General features: G+C 48.6%; 1 protein-coding gene across 8 annotated transcripts in view; it reads right to left on the reverse strand.

Annotated features, from left to right (window-relative positions):
* The window catches only part of CASZ1 (castor zinc finger 1), a 306,042-nt gene that overhangs the window by 29,667 nt on the left and 259,057 nt on the right, over nt 1–17,318 (reverse strand). For all 8 annotated transcript variants that reach the window (XM_053400928.1, XM_053400925.1, XM_053400926.1 and 5 more), the window contains 3 exons: nt 8,310–8,400; nt 4,344–4,508; nt 164–336 (listed from right to left, as the gene is read on the reverse strand). In XM_053400928.1, the coding sequence (XP_053256903.1) occupies nt 164–336; nt 4,344–4,508; nt 8,310–8,400 (429 nt within the window). The remainder of the gene's footprint in view (nt 1–163; nt 337–4,343; nt 4,509–8,309; nt 8,401–17,318) is intronic.

Genomic DNA, 17,318 nt, shown 5'->3' on the forward strand with positions numbered 1-17,318 from the left:
AGCATGTCCTTTAGATTTTTCTTGGTTGTGTTTGTTGTAAACAAGAGCTGCCATCACCGATGGCAACTGTAGCTCAACATGTAGCCCTGAAGGGCACCAGGCTAGAGAGGAGTGATGCCCTCGGGGTAACCTGAACTCTTTCCCCCTTTTGCAGAGAGCCCACCTGCAATGGAAGTGAGTGGTCTTCTGCCCGTAGAACTGGCAGTCCACCGTGCCACAGTCCTCCGTGGCCCGAAACCGCTGGAATCCATCATTGATGAGCTGGGTGTTCTTCTTGTGGAAGTTCTCATGAGTCATTACGTCAGAAGTGCTGGTATAGACTTTGTTACAGCCCACCTGGTGCAAAGGAACAATCAGGAGACGGGGTGAAGGTTGGGTAAATGAAAGAAAGAGTGACATATAAGCTCCCCTGAGAGACGTTGCTGGGGAGAGAGCAGAGAGTTTATAAAGGACAGGAGCATCTCCACCTGGGAGAAATACCATGACTTCTGAAACTTTCCTGCCTGGCAGCAGAGCAAAAGGGGCAGATATTCGCTCCAGCTACACTTACTTAGGGCATGGGGGTGACAGAGAGTAGGACATAGGAAGCTGCCTTATATTGTGCCAGGCTATTTCCCAGCCTAGGCCAGTATTGCCTACTCTGACTGGCAGCAGCTCTCCAGGGTCTCAGGCAGAGTGAGGTCTTCCGTATCACCTGCAATCTTTTTAACTGGAGATGACTGGGATGGAACCTGGGGCCTTCTTCCTGCAAAGGACGTGATCTAGCTACAGGGTCCCTCTCCCAAAATAGCAAGTGGGGGAGGAAACAGTCCTAAAATTATGGCCTATCCCACTTAAGGTAGAGGAGTTGGAAGGTCAGGTTGGCAGCTGCTGGATCAACCTGGTCAGCAAGTGGGTCTGCTTCCACAGTCCAAGGTGACGTAACAGCAATATGTAGCAGAGACAGGCACATGTGATAGTTGTGCAGGAGGCAGTATGCCTCTAAATCCCAGCTGCTGGAAATTACAAGAGTTGTTGCTGCACTCAAGTGCTGCCTGTGGCCTTCCCCTTGGGGCGTCTGGTTAGCCACTGTGAAAATGGTCAGTGAATGACCAGTGCAGGAGACTTGGCTACCCTATCAAGTTGGCCACGGGGAATGAACACCCTTTGTCATCTGCTTTGCTATAAACTCACAGGCGTGATGTGTGTGTGTGTTGGGAATGGAATGCTGAAACCCTACCTCCTCCCTCAGCTGTTCCTGAGCAAAGTGAGCTAATTTGCCATATTGAGTAAAATTCCAGTGGAATCTGACAATGCCACTGTGCCCGCCAAGAGCGCTTTCGCCCTCCCCACCACCTTCTGTGTGTCATGTGCCAACGCCTGCACCATCTCAGAAATGAAGCAAATCAAAACACCCTTCCTGTCTCCCACCCCCACACCAGCCCCATACTCCTGGTTCGGTTCAGCTTGCGTTGATTCAAAGAGGCAATAACAAAACATCTGGAAAACACCCGGGGGGGGGGGAAGTAGGGGGCGGAGGGGAGAGAGAGAGAGAGAGAGAGAGAGAGAGAGAGAGAGAGATCCGAAGCGATTCCCGATAGAACATGGGCTTCTTTCCACAGTGACACCTTGAAAGAAGACAGACCCGGCCATGGTGTTAAAAGGCAAAATTAAACAAAAAACTCCTCATGAATAATTTGCAATGGGGCTCTTTGTGCTAAAGCAGGAAAAATGTCCATTGGTATAAACAACTAACTGAATTTTGCCCATGCCAATTATGGACATAAAGGTGGGGGGGGGGAGGGAGGAGAGGGCCAGGCGCAAATACTGCTGTTTAAGAGATATTTGCTCGAATTGGGAACTCGTCCTGTTCCAAGGCCTTTTCTTCTTAACATGGGCATTGGCTTCGGGCAACCCTTTCTACCCATTCCCACAGAATTCCTTCCGCACAAACGCTTCTGCTGCGGGGCAGCGGATCCCATTCTGGGAGTGTGCTCTGTGTTCACATGGGCTAGGCCTGCCTTTGCCAGCTTAGTTTCCTCCCAGAAGTTGCTGGACTCCCATCAGCCCAAAGCAGGCAGGCAGGAGTCACGGATGATGGGAGTTGGGAGTCCAGAAACATTCCGGAGGTATCCTGAGATGGGGAAGACAAAGCCAGGCCACCCTTTGCAGGGTAAGAGGACAGCGCAGAACAAACTCAACACCCTCCTGTAGCCCTCCAGGTCAGTGCTGATCTTCTCCCTGAGGGGACCTCATAAGCTTCCACAGAAACCCATAAGAAGGGCCTCCTGGATCAGGCCAATGGCCCATCTAGTCCAGAATCCTGTTCTCACAGTGGTGAACCAGATGTCTGTGGGGAAACCTGCAAGCAGGACTGGAACACCAGAGTCCTCTCCCCTCTTGTGGTTTCCAGCAACTGGTATTCAGAAGCAAACCACCTCCAACTGTGGAGGCAGAGAATAGCCATCGTGGCTGGCCGGTAGCTGTTGATGGCCTCCTCCTGAGAACCCATGTGCTTGGTAGAAACGAGAGTACACCCAAGGGCTAAATCCCCCTTGCACAGGTAGGCTTAAAGTATTTTAGGGTGATGGAGGGATCTCTCCACACCATGGCTCCCCTCCTGACAGCCTGATTTCCATGGCTGCAAGAGAGCCTGAAGAACAACAGGCCAGCTCCTGTTGTTGCTGGCCTAAAACGCCCATCATCTCCCTGACCACTGGGCATGCTGGCTGGGGCTGATGGGAGCCAAACGCCACCTGGAGGCCACAGCTTTCCCACCCCTGACATACGGCTTCCGGAGATGGCGTGGTTGCAAAATGGCTGGCTTTGGAAACCCCCCTCGCAGCGACAGGCTGCACCATAATTCTCGCAAACCTCTTTTTTCCCTGGCAGTGAGAGAGCCAGCTTCCTTTCTTCCCTTCTTTCTTTTGACACTGGGCTGTTATTAATATTTGATTGGCTTAGCAGCTGGCTACAAAGGGACAAACGCGATTGCTAAAGGGCAGGCCTTGCGCAGAGAGGTTGTATATCAACAGAGGAATGCGGCAGTTCTGATGGCCTCTCTGGCTTGAGGAAGGAGCACCCTGGAGAGAGACCCCCAGAGCTTGACCCTTCCATCACTCCTACAAAGGATCTGCCCGGATGTGTGTAAGGGGGAAATATCAGCTCTCCACTCCAAACTCTGGCCTTTCCCCCACACCCAGGAAATGTGCCTGTCCTGGGTGCACAGCGGAGCTGTTTATGACTCTTCTTGTCAAAATTTGAGCGGGAATGGACGGAATCAAGCAACGTTTCCCATTGTTGCCTATGGCACTCATCTGAATAAAAAGCTCTTTAGAAAAATGCTCCTTTTACTCATCTTTGGGTTGACTCTGATAGGTGAGCCTAGACAGAGAGATTTCTGCCCAAAATCAACCTCCTGGTGAAACAGGGATCTCTCAGAAATCTGTGCCTATAAACGGGGTTTCTTGGTCCACCTTCTGCAACATGTGGCCATACAGATATTCTTTATTTGTTTGATTTATACTCTGCCCTTTCTCCAAAAAGAGCCCAAAGTGAAAAAAGTATCTGTAGCGTTATTTTTAAAAAGCCTTCTAAAAGCAATCAAAAGCATTCCAAAAACTATTAAAATCAATCACATTGTTTTGGCCACTGTGACTTGCCAGAGATAGAAGGTCGTGGCTAACAAGGTGCTACTCAAGAGTAGACCCATTGAAATTAGTGGACACATGTTAGTCAAGTCCATTAATTCCAGTGTATCTAGTCTGAGAAGGACAAGCATTGGACACAACCCAATCTCTTTCAGACATCAAATGTGTGGGTAAACAACGGCATCTGGGGCACTATGGTTGGGGAAATCTCTTCAAGATCTCCTGATCCCGTGAGCTGGCACAATAGGCTGGCAAGCTGAGCAGCCTTCCCCGAAGCAGCTATGGGGGGATCTAGTAGTATCTTTAAAGGTAAGAATCCCATTATGAATCCTCATAGCAACATGTTGGCTCCGTGGTGGAAGATGACTTTTGCACAAGGAATCATAGGAAATGGTCTTCTACTGAGCCAGACCATTTGTCCATCTAGCTCAGTACTGCCTACACTGGCTGGCAGCGGCTCTCCATGGTCTCATCAGCCCTACCAAGGGAGGCTAAGCATTGATCCTTGGATGATACAGGTGCTCTACCACTGAGCTACAGCCCCCCTCCCAAGGAATCTCTGGACCACACGCCCCCCTCCCAGCCTAGCTCCAACCTGGAAATGCATGGCACCCGTGAGGGTTGGTGGCTCTGTTAAAACATCCATGCAGATACTAGCCCTGGGGGTCCCTTTGCTCTCTGTGCCACTTGAAGGCAGAAGCCCAGCATCGTTACCTGCATGCAGTGGTAGTGTGTGCTTTTCCCATTCAGGTGGCAGCCGTGATAGTAAACGCTGCAGTCGTCGAGCGGGCTGAAGCGCATGAAGCCGTGCTGGAGGGAATTGTCCCGCTTCTTGTGCATGTTGTAATGCCGGATCACATCTTGCTTGCTTGTGAATCTCTGGGGGGCAAGAGGAAGACGCAGAAGAGGTGAGGCAGGGCTGGGAGCAGGGAGGCAGGGGCAGATCTTTGTCAATTTCAGTTTCTCTTTTTTCTTCTTCAGTGTCCATAGTTTGGGTTGCCCAATTTCCACAAGGGTTTATGATTTATTGGGCTGGACCCAACTAAGTGGGACGAGGGTGGCGCTGCGGTCTAAACCACAGAGCCTAGGGCTTGCCGATCAGAAGGTTGGCAGTTCAAATCCCCGTGACGGGGTGAGCTCTCATTGCTCGGTCCCTGCTCCTGCCAACCTAGCAGTTCGAAAGCACGTCAAAGTGCAAGTAGATAAATCGGTACTGCTCCGGCGGGAAGGTAAATGGCGTTTCCATGTGTTGCTCTGGTTCGCCAGAAGCAGCTTAGTCATGCTGGCCACATGTCTGTGGACAAACACCGGCTCCCTCGGCCAGTAAAGCGAGATGAGTGCCGCAATCCCAGAGTCATACGCAACTGGACTTAACGGTCAGGGGTCCCTTTACCTTTTTACCCAACTAAGTTAGACCAAACCCATAGAAATCAATATTCCCAAGTCAGTTTTACATCCTTTAATTCCAATGGGTATATTCTGAGCAGGACTGAGACTGGGTACAACCCAATATAAGCTTTTTTTGTAAGCAATTTCATATGAGACAACACGCTTTTGTACATTGCTTTCCCTGATACTTTGTGTGGATTTACCCCTGCAAATACATTTTTATACACAGTTTTGGGTCAGAAAACTGCACTGCAAAATCTGGAGAAATGCAGTGTTTGAAGGATAGCTGTCTTTCCATTCACACTTTGGTTTGGGAAGTGTGGAAGAGGCAGTCCCACATTAAACTGTGAAAGCTAAGTACTACTTGAGGCGGTGGGGCGACATGAGTTGCGGGAGGGCCTTTGGAGGAAGAATCCCTTTCATACTGGCTCAGCAACTGTGCACTCTAAAGCCATTTGTAGCTTTAACAGTGTGTTCGTAAGTAATGGCAAAAGGGTGGCAATGTGTGAACACCACAAAAGAGGGTTGTCTTTACAACAAACAACATTCCAGGCTTTATTTTGAAATGGGAGAAATGGAAAATGCAAGCACCAACTGAAGTGTTGTGAATGAAACTGCCCTAGCTCAGGAGATCGGAAGCTGTCTTATACCGAGTCAGATCATTGGTCCATACTGACTGGCAGCAGCTCTCCAGGGTTTCAGGCAGATTGAAGACGGAACCTTCTGCATGCAAGGAGATGCCCTGCCACTGAGCTAAAATCCCTTCCTACAGCTTAGGAAAGCAGGTTTCCATTCTGAGAGACACCTGGTTGGCAAGACTTCAATATGCAGACAATCCTTCCCTTTCCAAGTACCCAGCACCTTGAGACGCCTCTTCCAAGCTCTGGTAGGGAGGCTACAAGCCCAGTTTAGCCTGTTGGATGGAGTAGGTTGTCTAGATGCCAAGAAAAATACCCTCTGGACACATATAGGAAAATATCTCCCCCTCCCCAAATTCCCACCCATTTTCCTGCTATACTAAAAATAAATCCTGATCTATTTCTGTTGCTTTTATTAAATTTTGGGATTTACACAGGAACGCCAAAGAAGAGCCTAGGGCTGATTTCCCCAAGGCGTTATATTACAGGAATTCCATTGCCAATCACCGTTAATTTGCGGCCACTTATTACTGAGCGCCGTTCATTATAAGAAATATATATCTCGCCTGCAGGGTAATTTGCATTTGGAAAAACTCAGCCTAAAGCTTTATTCCCTGGTGGGATCAGGCGATTCCACCCACAAGCCTGGACAGCTCCCAAGGTCTGTTGCAAGAGCCTCCCCCCCCCCTTTTCTTCAAGGCCCTCTTGTTTCCTTACGGCCCGTCTCATCAGACAGACGGCTCCTCTTTGGTGCAGAATGGTCACTGCCCACATCCCCGGTTCGATCAATAGAAACCCACGGGGCCCCCAGGGCTTGGCCAGGACTGGGCCAGTTTCCCTTGCTGTGGTTGAAGTTGTTCCTCCGAGCCTGGCGGGTGCCAGGGCAGAAATCAAGATTCCGCTGCGGGCAGTTCCTGGGAATCCCTTGCACACCTCCTGCCCCACCATGTGCGGAGGCCCTAACCACAGAAACAGTGGCGTCACTCGCTCAGATTCAAGTGCAGAGTAAACAAACACAGCATGTGACTGGGAAGCTGGCTTGACAATCTTGCCCTGGCACCTCTCCCAGCAATTGCAGCCTGGCTTCTGCCCCTTCCTCCCAGCATCCAGCCATCTCTTCCCGAAACTAAACCGCAATCTCAGGACCGCTGCTTGTCTCAATGGTTGCTTTGCATCAGTAGCTGCTGAGGCATCACTTGGCCAGCTAGGCTGAGCCTGATTTGTCACCCTCCCCCGCCTGCTTGACGGCGCAGCTCCTCCAGGGGAAGCCAGGGAAAGCCTGTGCTTCAAATGGTGTCTGCTGGCTTAAGGTTTCTACTCGTCTTCCACTATCACAGGAAGCTGATTGCTGCCTGCTTATAGGATGATGCCACTGGAATTGAGGTCTGATGATGAGGCTGCCCTTTAGGGAGAAAAGGTTGTGTGTCTGCAGACCATTAGCTGATGCCAAGGGTGAAGAACCTTTAGCCCTCCAGATGTTTCTGGACTACAGCTCCCATCACCAGCCCCGACCCCTGGCCATGCTGACTGGGACTGATGGGAGCTGGAGTCCAGCAACATCTGAAGGGATGCAGGTTTCCCCCCTTTGCTGGCCTATGGGGGAGTTATATGGTGAAGACACCCCAATTTGTACGTGCGGGTACAGTGACTGGTTTTGTGAGTGCCTCTGACACGTATTTATCCTTCTAATCCTCCATGGGGCAGTGGCTGTATCTAACCAGCTGGTCATCGGCAGGGTATTGTCATGTGCAGAACCTTCAAAAATGATTTGCAGGGACGCTCATGGTTGCATGAACAAATTCCAGGATTCAGTTCCTCTGGCTGAATCCTGTGATCCACCATCCAAATCTCAAAGTGTTCCTGGGGCACAGTAGGCTTTGATCTCAATGATACAGCTATCTACTGTGCCAGGTTCCTAGTAGAAAACAAATCTGGGGTGGCTTCACAGGCTGCATACATACTGTGAATCTATAGCACATTTCAAGCATGCTCCCACTTCGTCCCAAGAATCCTGCAAACGGTATTTTACTCCACAGAGAGTGACAGTTCCCAGTGCCCGCAACAAACTACGGTTCCCAGGATTCTTTGGCATGAACAAACATGCTTCAAATGTATTGCGTGTGCACAACTATGTAGATGCTGTATTAATAATGCAAGACTTGAGAAACGATCCTTGTGTCAATGGGAAAATCGCTCCTGCAGGAGGCGATGTTACAGCCAGCTATTGTGACTCAGAGCACATTGGCTACTGCATGGGCAATGATCATCTGCAGGGCACCAAGTTGGGGGAAGGCCAGTCTACTCTGACTGGCAGCTGCTCCCCAGGGTCTCGAGTAGAACGAGGCCTTCCCTATGACCTACCATTGAGATCTTATCGCTGGTAGATGCCAGGGACTGAACCTTCTGAATGTGTTCTGCCGCTGAGCTCTGGCCCTTCCCAAGCAGATGATCTCACTGTTGCTACCTTTTGCTGAGTCAGACCACTGGTCTATTTAGCTCGCAGCCAGTGTGGCACTCCAAAGACTCAAACAAAGCTCCTCCCCTCTCCCCAACAAACCCTTGCTGTTTCAAAGCCTGGGATTGAACTTTGCCCCACCGTACTATTTAAGGATCCCCCCCCCCCGCCGATGATTTATTTTCATTTGGTTTTTACCTGATAGTTACACTCCGGGTCAAGGCAGTGATAATGTTCTCGGTATTGGTATGCACAGTGAATGTGTCCGCAGTGCTGGCTTCCGGAAAACCTGAATGTGAGAGAGAGAGAGAGAGAGAGAGAGAGAGAGAGAGAGAGAGAGAGAGAGAGAAAGAAAGAAAGAGAAAGAAAGAGGAAAAAGGGAAGTGTGAATATCATGAGAACATTTTTCAAAGGAAATAAATTCAACCCCGCCCCTGCCTTCCTTGGTTAGTCGGGTGCTAATTTCAAGTTGGGTTCACACTTCTTGGAGCCTGGCATGCGGTGCTGCTATGTTATGCGTTGAGCTACCTGCATGAGTGTCTGACATGAAAAGGGAAGTCATTATGTCTATATGGTCCCTCCGGGTTCACAGAACAAGGTTTACAAACCAACAGCAAACTCTGGTTTGTTACCAAGGGTTGTTTGTGGGCTGGGTTTGGATGGTCCAATTAAACCACAGATTGCAACGCATGGCTTAGCATTATGTGTGAACCAGGCCAGAATACCAGGATCGACAGCAGGAGAGAGCAACTACTCTCACGTCCTGCACACGGGCTTCCCACTAGGGCATGTGACTTTCCACCATACAGAGCAGGATATGAGATTTTGTAACAGTAGATTCTGCATTTGCATGGCAAACCCACAGAATGCACTCAGCTGTAGCCACTGTCTGGGCAAGGTGCGACGTTGCAGAAACCACAGCAAGGTTTCTATATTGGGCTGTGTGTATCCTCAGTCACTATCTGGAGGCTTGAATGGTGCAAAATTTTAAAGCTGGCTTCCTGCAGTGAACGGCTCTCTCCGCGGAAGCACTTTGCACCTACAGAATGTTTATAGGAAATGGCTAGAAGATCCACACTCATGTTAATTAAATTGTGGGGCTAGCTAGCATCTCCGCTGGAACGCTAAACCCAGCCATAACCCAGTGGTTAAAGTGCCTGCTTGGCATGCAGAAGGTCTCAGGTTAAATTGCCAAAAGCACCTCCAGGTAAGGCTGAGAGAGACTCCTGCCTCCTCTGTTCCTGCAAATGGCCATATCTCTTTATATGCAAAAGGTCAAAGGTGAACACAGGGTGCTGGACTAAATGGGCCACTGCCCTGATCCAGGAGGCTTTTTCTTATGTCCAGTTCACAGCACCTCCAGGTAGGGGTGGGACAAACTCCCTGCCTGAAACTCTGGAGAGCCTCTGCCTGTCAGTGTAGGCATTACTGAGCTAGATAGACCATTGGTACAACTCAGTATACAGCAGCTTTCTGTGCTCCCCGTCCCCAATGCTTTTCTGCATGTGCTATATGAAATAGGTAATTGTAGACTCTGGTTTTGAGAAGCAGAGAAAGGGGCAGCGGCAGCAGAGAGGGAAGAAACAGAACTCAGAAAACTTCATTATACACAGCGTCACGACTGTTGGGTTTATCTTACTCAGTAACGCCTACACTGAGTGGCAACAGCTCTCCAGGGTTTCAGGCAGAGTGCAACCCCAGCCTTGCCTGGGTTAAAACCTGGGACCTTCTGCTTGCAAAGCACATGCTCTGTTACTGAGCTACGACCCTTCCCCCAGAGAACAAGAGACAGAGGCCTGACTGTCTGCTATAAGGAAAGCTTGGCTGGACTACTGCAGTCCATGATATGCCGGGCAGCAAAGGCATAACAGCCAGCAACACAACAGGGGCTTGCAGAAACCAGCAACTAGGAGGGTGCATTGTACAGAGCATATTGCGGAGTGATTTGAAAGGGGACTCCGATGGGGAAACATCCAGAGCTAAATCGCCATCTGCTCTGAGGTTCCAAATGCCACACAGCACTACATTCCTTGCGAGAGCCTCTTGGGGCGGGCATCAAAGAGGAGCCATGAATTGAAGGGGAAACCGAGGCTGCGGCCCAGGGGAGGAATGGCAGGAAAGAGGAAAGAGAGAGAGAGTTAAGGACAGGCTTTTTGGAGTGGAAGATGGCAAAAGAGAGGAGTGGCAGCAGCAGGGAAGATAGCATTTGCAAAGCACACAGGAAGAGGTGGTCAATTGCAGAGGCAGAAGGCCTTGAAGAGATGGAAAAGGGGGGGGGCGTAATTGACAGAAGAGAGGGGCATTGCTAAAAAATTTAAATCGCTTCTTTGCCACGGCGTTTGCAGAAAAGGGGACAGATGCCAGAAGCAGACATGCCTCTCCCAGGGGAGGAAAGAAGGAGAGGAGAAAGAACTGCAAGGAATCAGGAATACGCCAAAGCAGGTGATTGAGAAACCTGAGCAGTGGCGGAGAGATGAACTTTAGAAAAACAAAAACAAAATAGCAATTTTGGCCTTGGGAACAAAAGGTAAACCAAGTTCTTCTTTGTTCAGATTCCAAAATGGCACAAAAGATTCACAAGGGTTGCGAAACAGGCTCTTTTCCCCACCTAGTCTGCATCACCAACCATCTTCACCTGGTTTTAAATCCTATCAAGTCTCGATCCAAGGAACTCCAGGGAGCCCTCGCTCTGCCAGGGCACTGAGGATGCAAGGGAGAGGATAACTCTGCCACCGTCTACAACTACAGTCTGGAAGTTTTAAACTCAGGTTAAACCTCTGGCAGAAACACATCTTAATTGGAAAGATCTAGATTGCACTCGGGAGATGTGATGATATTAACAGCATGTTCAATTTATGGTCTTCCCTCTTTCTGTTCCAAGGACACCATAGTAAGAGGTATGTGGCGTGACCACAGGCACCCTACATTACAATTGGCAGGGTGGGGGTTAAGCACATGTTTAACTCTTGCTCATTGTCACCAAAGGACTTAATAAACCCCAGTGTTTGATCTGGGCTAGATTGGGCCCCGACTCCCAGAAGGTTTCTGCTAATGGCAGTCTAAATAGTGGAGAAACAGGCATTCCAGTATGCCTTTTTTCCTTTCCAACACCGCTAAGGGCATTGAGGGTGCTGTTTTGGCCTATCAGACCCCCACATTTCATATGAGAACTCTGCGCCCTACCAATCCACATGGGTGGCAGAGCTTTAGGAGGTATCAGTCTTGAACAAATGATCATCGCTCTCATTTCTACGTCATTTCCTCAGTCCAGAAGAGGCAGCCTAAACCAGCTGTCAGAAGCAATTAAACTAAGCAATTAAACAAAAAAATTAAGCACCACTGGATCTTCCCCAGCCTCTGAGGCCCTCCTCCACCCATTGTCTCCTTGATGGTATAAAGTGGTTACCCTTTTCTCCCTTGAAAAGAGCTGAAGGAGAAAGTTGGAAGAGTGACACTCTTTCCCACTTCCTCTTTCTGTTGTATATGTACTTCAAGGCTCACAGAATTATAGAATTGTTAGAGTTGGAAGGGAGCATGAGGGTAATCTAGTTCAACTCCCTGCAATGCCGGAATATTTTTGCCCAATGTGGGGCTCAAACCCACGATCCTGAGATTAAGTCTCATGCTCTACTTGAGCCATACCAGCTGCTCAGATTAATTCTACTGGATCCAGTTTTTATCCAAATCCCTTGAAAAAGCAAACTGTATGTGAGCGTGTGCATGCACTTTCTCTCTTCCCACAGCACTTGCTCCAAATGTGCCCCTAGGCCTAACAAGGTTGACGAGCCCTTCCCTATTCCCCTTAGTTGTCTATACACTCGCCTCTCTGGTTGTTGACATTTGCTGAAGCCGCCTTGCTAGAAGTGCTTCTGAGTCCTGCCTCTGCACTCCTGACTCCTGCTCCTTTTCCGCCTACCTTGCTCTCTCGTAAGAGACTGAGGCCACATTTGCACCTGACATATGCAACAGCACCATGCCACTTGAAGCAGTCATGGCTTCCCCCAAAGACTCATGAGAAACGTCATTTTTTAAGGGTGTTGAGAGTTGTTAAAAGGTAAATGACCATTAGGTCCAGTCTTGACCGACTCTGGGGTTGTGGCGCTCATCTCGCTTTATTGGCCGAGGGTCAATTGCATTGACCAGCATGACTAAGCTGCTTCTGGCGAACCAGAGCAGCGCACGGAAACGCCATTTACCTTCCCGCCAGAGCAGTACCTATTTATCTACTTGCACTTTGAGGTGCTTTCAAACTGCTAGGTTGGCAGAAGCTGGGACCGAGCAATGGGAGCTCACCCCGTCGCAGGGATTTGAACCGCCAACCTTCTGATCGGCAAGTCCTAGGCTCCGTGGTTTAATCCACAGCGCCACCCACGTCCCATGGGTTGAGAGTTGTTAGGAAACCCCTATTCCCTTCGCAGAGCTACCATTCAGTGTGAATTTAAGCAATCAATCCCTCTTCCCAGGGAACTCTGACAACTAGCTCTGGAAGGGGAATGGGGGTCTCCTAACAACTCTTAGACAACACCCTTAAACAACTACAGTTCTTTGCTGAGAACTCTTTGGGGTAAGCCATGACTCAAGTGTATTAAATGTATGGTGCAGATGGGGTCTGAAATCCTTGCCTTGCTGCCACAGGTTCCTCATGCCACCACCCTCATCTCACCCTCTTCTCTCGTGTCTAATTCAGGGGTGGCTGCCAGACCTGTTTGGAAATATTTGTTTTTTGCCCACTCCGAGTGTGGTGCACCACTGTGCCCTGGGGATATGAGGGCAGCTGAAGAGCTAATTAAGGAGAGTGCCTTCTGCCAAGAAGTAGAGCCATCCGTCACGCCACGCAGAGACCCCCACAGGACATGCCAACCGCTGGCGCCAACTGAAGTGTGGCAAGAATTTCTGCTTGACGGAAGGCACGAGAGGAAGTAGCTGCAGGGAGGACAGGGAGCCCCACAAATTGCTGATTCACAGGCACTGCCAGACAGCACTGTTCAAATTCATGTGGCCATTTCCACCAAGAAAGGAATCCCATAGCTCAGTGGCAGAGCATCTGCTTGGCACTTAGAAGGCCCCAGGTTAATTCCCCAGTGGCATCTTCAGGTAGGGCTGGGAAAGACTTTCTGCCTGAAGCCCTGGAGAGTCCCTGCCAGGCAGTATAGTCAGCAATGAGCTAGATGGGGCAAGATGCTGATGCAGGATATAGCAGCTTCCTATGTTTTAAGGGAAGGGACATGCTAGGGATCCTGCTTGGTGTGCAGCTGGCAGCAGTTTCAACCCCCTGCAGCATCTCTAGGTATGCCTCTTGTCTGAAATGCTGGACAGCTGCTGCCAATCAGTGCAGGCAGCACTGAACCAGACAGCCCCATGGCCTGACTCGCATGGTATAACTCAGCTGCTGACATTCACTCTTAGCTACTGCTCATTTTAATCAGTGCTTCTCAAACCTGGGTCCCCAGCTGTTCTTGGACTACAACTCCCATCATCCCTTGCTAGTAGGACCAGTGGTCAGGGATGATGGGAGTTGTAGTCCAACAACAGATGGGGACCCAAGTTTAAGAAGCACTGATTTAAATCATCAGCTGCTTTGGGTGGGCTGAAAAAGACGGGACGCAAATTTAACTTATAGGGAAAGCCCTGCTTTCATTGGCCAGAAAGATCCCAACCCTGCTCCAAGAGGAAACCCATGCACTGCACTGGCAGATAAGGGCTAGCCTCATTTTACACCAGATATTGCCATGGTCAAGGAGTAGATGGGGAAGGTTAGTGTGACTAGCAGGCAAAAATCCATTTACCCCTGAAATTAACAGGATCAGCAGCAACGGCACATCATGCCAAGGGGTCGAGGCGTGTGTGTTTGGGGGTGAGGAAGAGGTCTGAAGAACTGGGGGATCAAGGGCAAAGGAATTTTCCCTGGTCGATGCTCCCGTTGTTAATAGGTTGCTAAAGGGTTATATTTCTCCTCTGCTCTTTCTGACACTTGAAACAGTTCAAACTTATTAATTTTTAAAGGCCAGCATCTGTTTAGCTCCTCAAAACAGAAAAGCTTGCACACAAGTGCACACCTGCTCATTTTGCACACCGTCGCAAAGGCCCCCCCCCCACTTCTAAAGGCAGACCGCAAACACAATTTGATCCACACAGGAGGGCAACTGACACAATAGGGCATTTCATTTTACTGGGGTGAAACTTAGTTTTTGCAAATTTCTTTGGCGAGGGGGCCTTAAAAATATGCTTTTGGGTGTGTGAAATTCAAATCTATTATTTTTGTGATTGGACAACATTTAGCTTGGTAAGTCTACATTGGATGAAGAAGCACATAAACTGCTTTCTGAAAACAAAATAATTTTAATTTTACCTTCTGAAAATGTCAGGCAATGCTAAAAATAATACTACCATTTTTATATGAATTCTGTGCACTTTTACACACATTTTACTTGCCAAGCAAAACTAAATTATATTAATTGAACCAAAATATCTTTTGAAGTCCCAAGTCATGCTACAATTTTTTAGCACCCCTCATTTTGGGCTTTTGAAAGTTGATACGTTCATCACGCCCTATTGGCACAAAATGCTCTTCGGGCTTGTCGTTTCAAATATATGGAAACAAAACCCGCTTCAAAAAGCTGCCTGTGCAGACAAAATGGTTGCAGAGCGAATGGCCAGGCTGTGCTGTGAGCACTGGCAATGCATGGGTCTTCTCTCAAAGGTCAGTGGAGCAGCGAGAGCATCCTAGCAAGTGTGCCATAAGAATGCACAGTTGCTACATGGCCTCAGTGGCCCTGTCAAGGACCCACATAAGAGCCTAATTAGAGTTTAGCCTCCTTACTGGCCAAATGGTCATACTTGCAGGATCGCCTGACCCCATGCAATGCCCACTTCAACCACTCTGATCGGTGGAACCGGCACCATGACAGATGCCTCACAATATTCGTTCCCCATTTGCAAGAAGCCAATCCTGTTAACATGGCAGCACCTGCACTTTGAAACTCCCTGCCTGTTGACACCAAGCAGACAACTTTGCCGGGCTCTTTTTGGGGCTTGCTTCAAATGTGTTTGTCTAGGCATGTCTAGACATGTTGAATGCTGACGTGTGTTATCATCTCTTTTGATTTTAACTGTCTTTTAATAATAAAATTGGGGGGGGGGCTTTTGTTTTTGTGTTTTGGTAAACTGCTTAGAGGTTTTATTACAACCACGTGGTATTTTGGGAAAATACCGTATTTTTCTGTGTATAAGACACCCCCTATTTTGGGGGACTTAAAATTAAGAAAATGCAATATGCACTATCCGTGTATAAGATGACCCCTTATTTTAAACTTCAAAAATTTAGGAAAAAATATAGTCTTATGCACGGAAAAATACAGTAAATAAAACCCCAGGTCCCAGAAGCAAAGGAGAGCAGGGGCTGCAGCTCTCTCTCTTGTTCTTAAGGATGAGGTAAGGGTTGCACTGAAAAAACTATAAAGTCATGTATCTGAGGAATCTGGGTGTTGGCTCAACCTCCTTCTTCATCAGACTCTATACTTTGACCACCAGGCATTAAGAACATTAAGATGTGCCTGCTGGATCAGGCCAAAGGCCCATCTGGTCCAGCATCCTGTTCTCTCAGTGGCCAGTATTTGGTTCTGCTGGGTACCTTGCTGCACTTCTGCCAGGCTGCCGTTATCACCTTTGAGAACTCAGACTCATAAGCAGTGGTGGAGCTTCATGCTCTGGCACCGGGGGGGGGGGCGGAGAGCAGCGTGGGTGGGGCCCCAGCTGCGAAGGCACCCTGCTGGTATCGTGCCGCCGGTGGCGATATGCTCCGCCCCACTCTTCTTCCTCCACCAGTGCTCATAAGACCTGAGTTTGGGCCTGCGCTATTAAACAGCTGATGTTTGTCTCTCACATCAGGGATAAAGCTCAGACTCTCAGGAAGGCCTGTGTCTCAGCCAGGATAGGTCCCTTGAGCCATGCAGGGCCTGAAAATTTCTTGCTATCCTCCTAAATTGTGCCAAAGTGGCAGACCCATGTCTGCAAGCCTGCCTCCCCGCAACCTTCCTGCCATCTTAGAAGCAGAAGAGGCATTTGGGCGACATCCTGTCATCAACTGATGGATGGTTAATGTTCGATCTCTTCCATATTTGGACCTTGCAGTAAGAGCTGCTTTCAGAAATATTTATAGAGGATTAGGGGGTAAATTATTAAATAAATGAAAATCAAAGGAAGAAGGGAAAATTCATGGTTCCTGTGCAAAAATAAAATAACATATAATTGATTTGATTTGATTGATTTATAAATTGCTCCTGCTCAGAGTTGGGTAGCAACCATTTTAAAATCAAGAATATTGATATCTATATCTAAATATATGCAGCCAGAATGGTAAAACTCACTGCCCTCTACATGCCCCCATGTGCCCCAACCCTGTTTATTCAGGAACACAGGCATTCAAGACACTCTGTCTGCATCCAGAATGACAAGTCTCCCTCCAATCACAAAATCAACCCCCTTGCCATAATGACCAACCCACTACAAAGAAGAAGCAAGGTGTGTTGTAGGGGGAGATTTTGTAGGTTGGGTGTACGGTATACCCTCTCATGCTCCTGCTTCTCAACAGATAAGGCAGGGATGTTGGGAAAGTCCTAGGTCTACTATCCATTGAAATTAATGGACCTAAGTTAGTCATGCTCATTAATTTCAATGGGTCTACTGAGTAGGGCTAGTATTGACTACAGCCCAGAGTGTCTGACTTGGACTGGGGAGATCTGTCTTCAAATCTCTGTAAGACCAAGTCATGGATGGCTTTGGCCAAATCCCTCTCTTGGCCAGGCATGGTCCCAGGATAAAATGGGGAAAGAAACCCCCCATCTACAATGATTCCGCCACTGTGCTGCCAATGAGGCAAGCAGCCTTTCAAGCTGAACTTTAAGATTTAGGCAGAACTGGGCTGCTTCTCAGGCATGCTGTGGAAACGTCAAAGAAACCCCTTACTCTCCAGTATACTTCTATAACAATTGGAGCGTCAGTGATAAATTTTCTCTATGCACCAAAGTGGCTTGTCTCTTCAGCACATGCCAGAAACATCATAGTAAAGATTCTTCTATATTAGTGATAGTGTCAAGGACATTGGAAGCTACTTTATACCGAGTCAGACTATTGGGTTCATATAGCTCAGTATTCCCTATGCTGACTGGCAGTTTCAGGCTCTCCAGGGCTTCGGTCTTTCCCTAGAGA

This window comes from Podarcis raffonei, chromosome 8 (assembly GCF_027172205.1).
Source record: "Podarcis raffonei isolate rPodRaf1 chromosome 8, rPodRaf1.pri, whole genome shotgun sequence".
NCBI classification, from domain to species: Eukaryota; Metazoa; Chordata; class Lepidosauria; order Squamata; family Lacertidae; genus Podarcis; species Podarcis raffonei.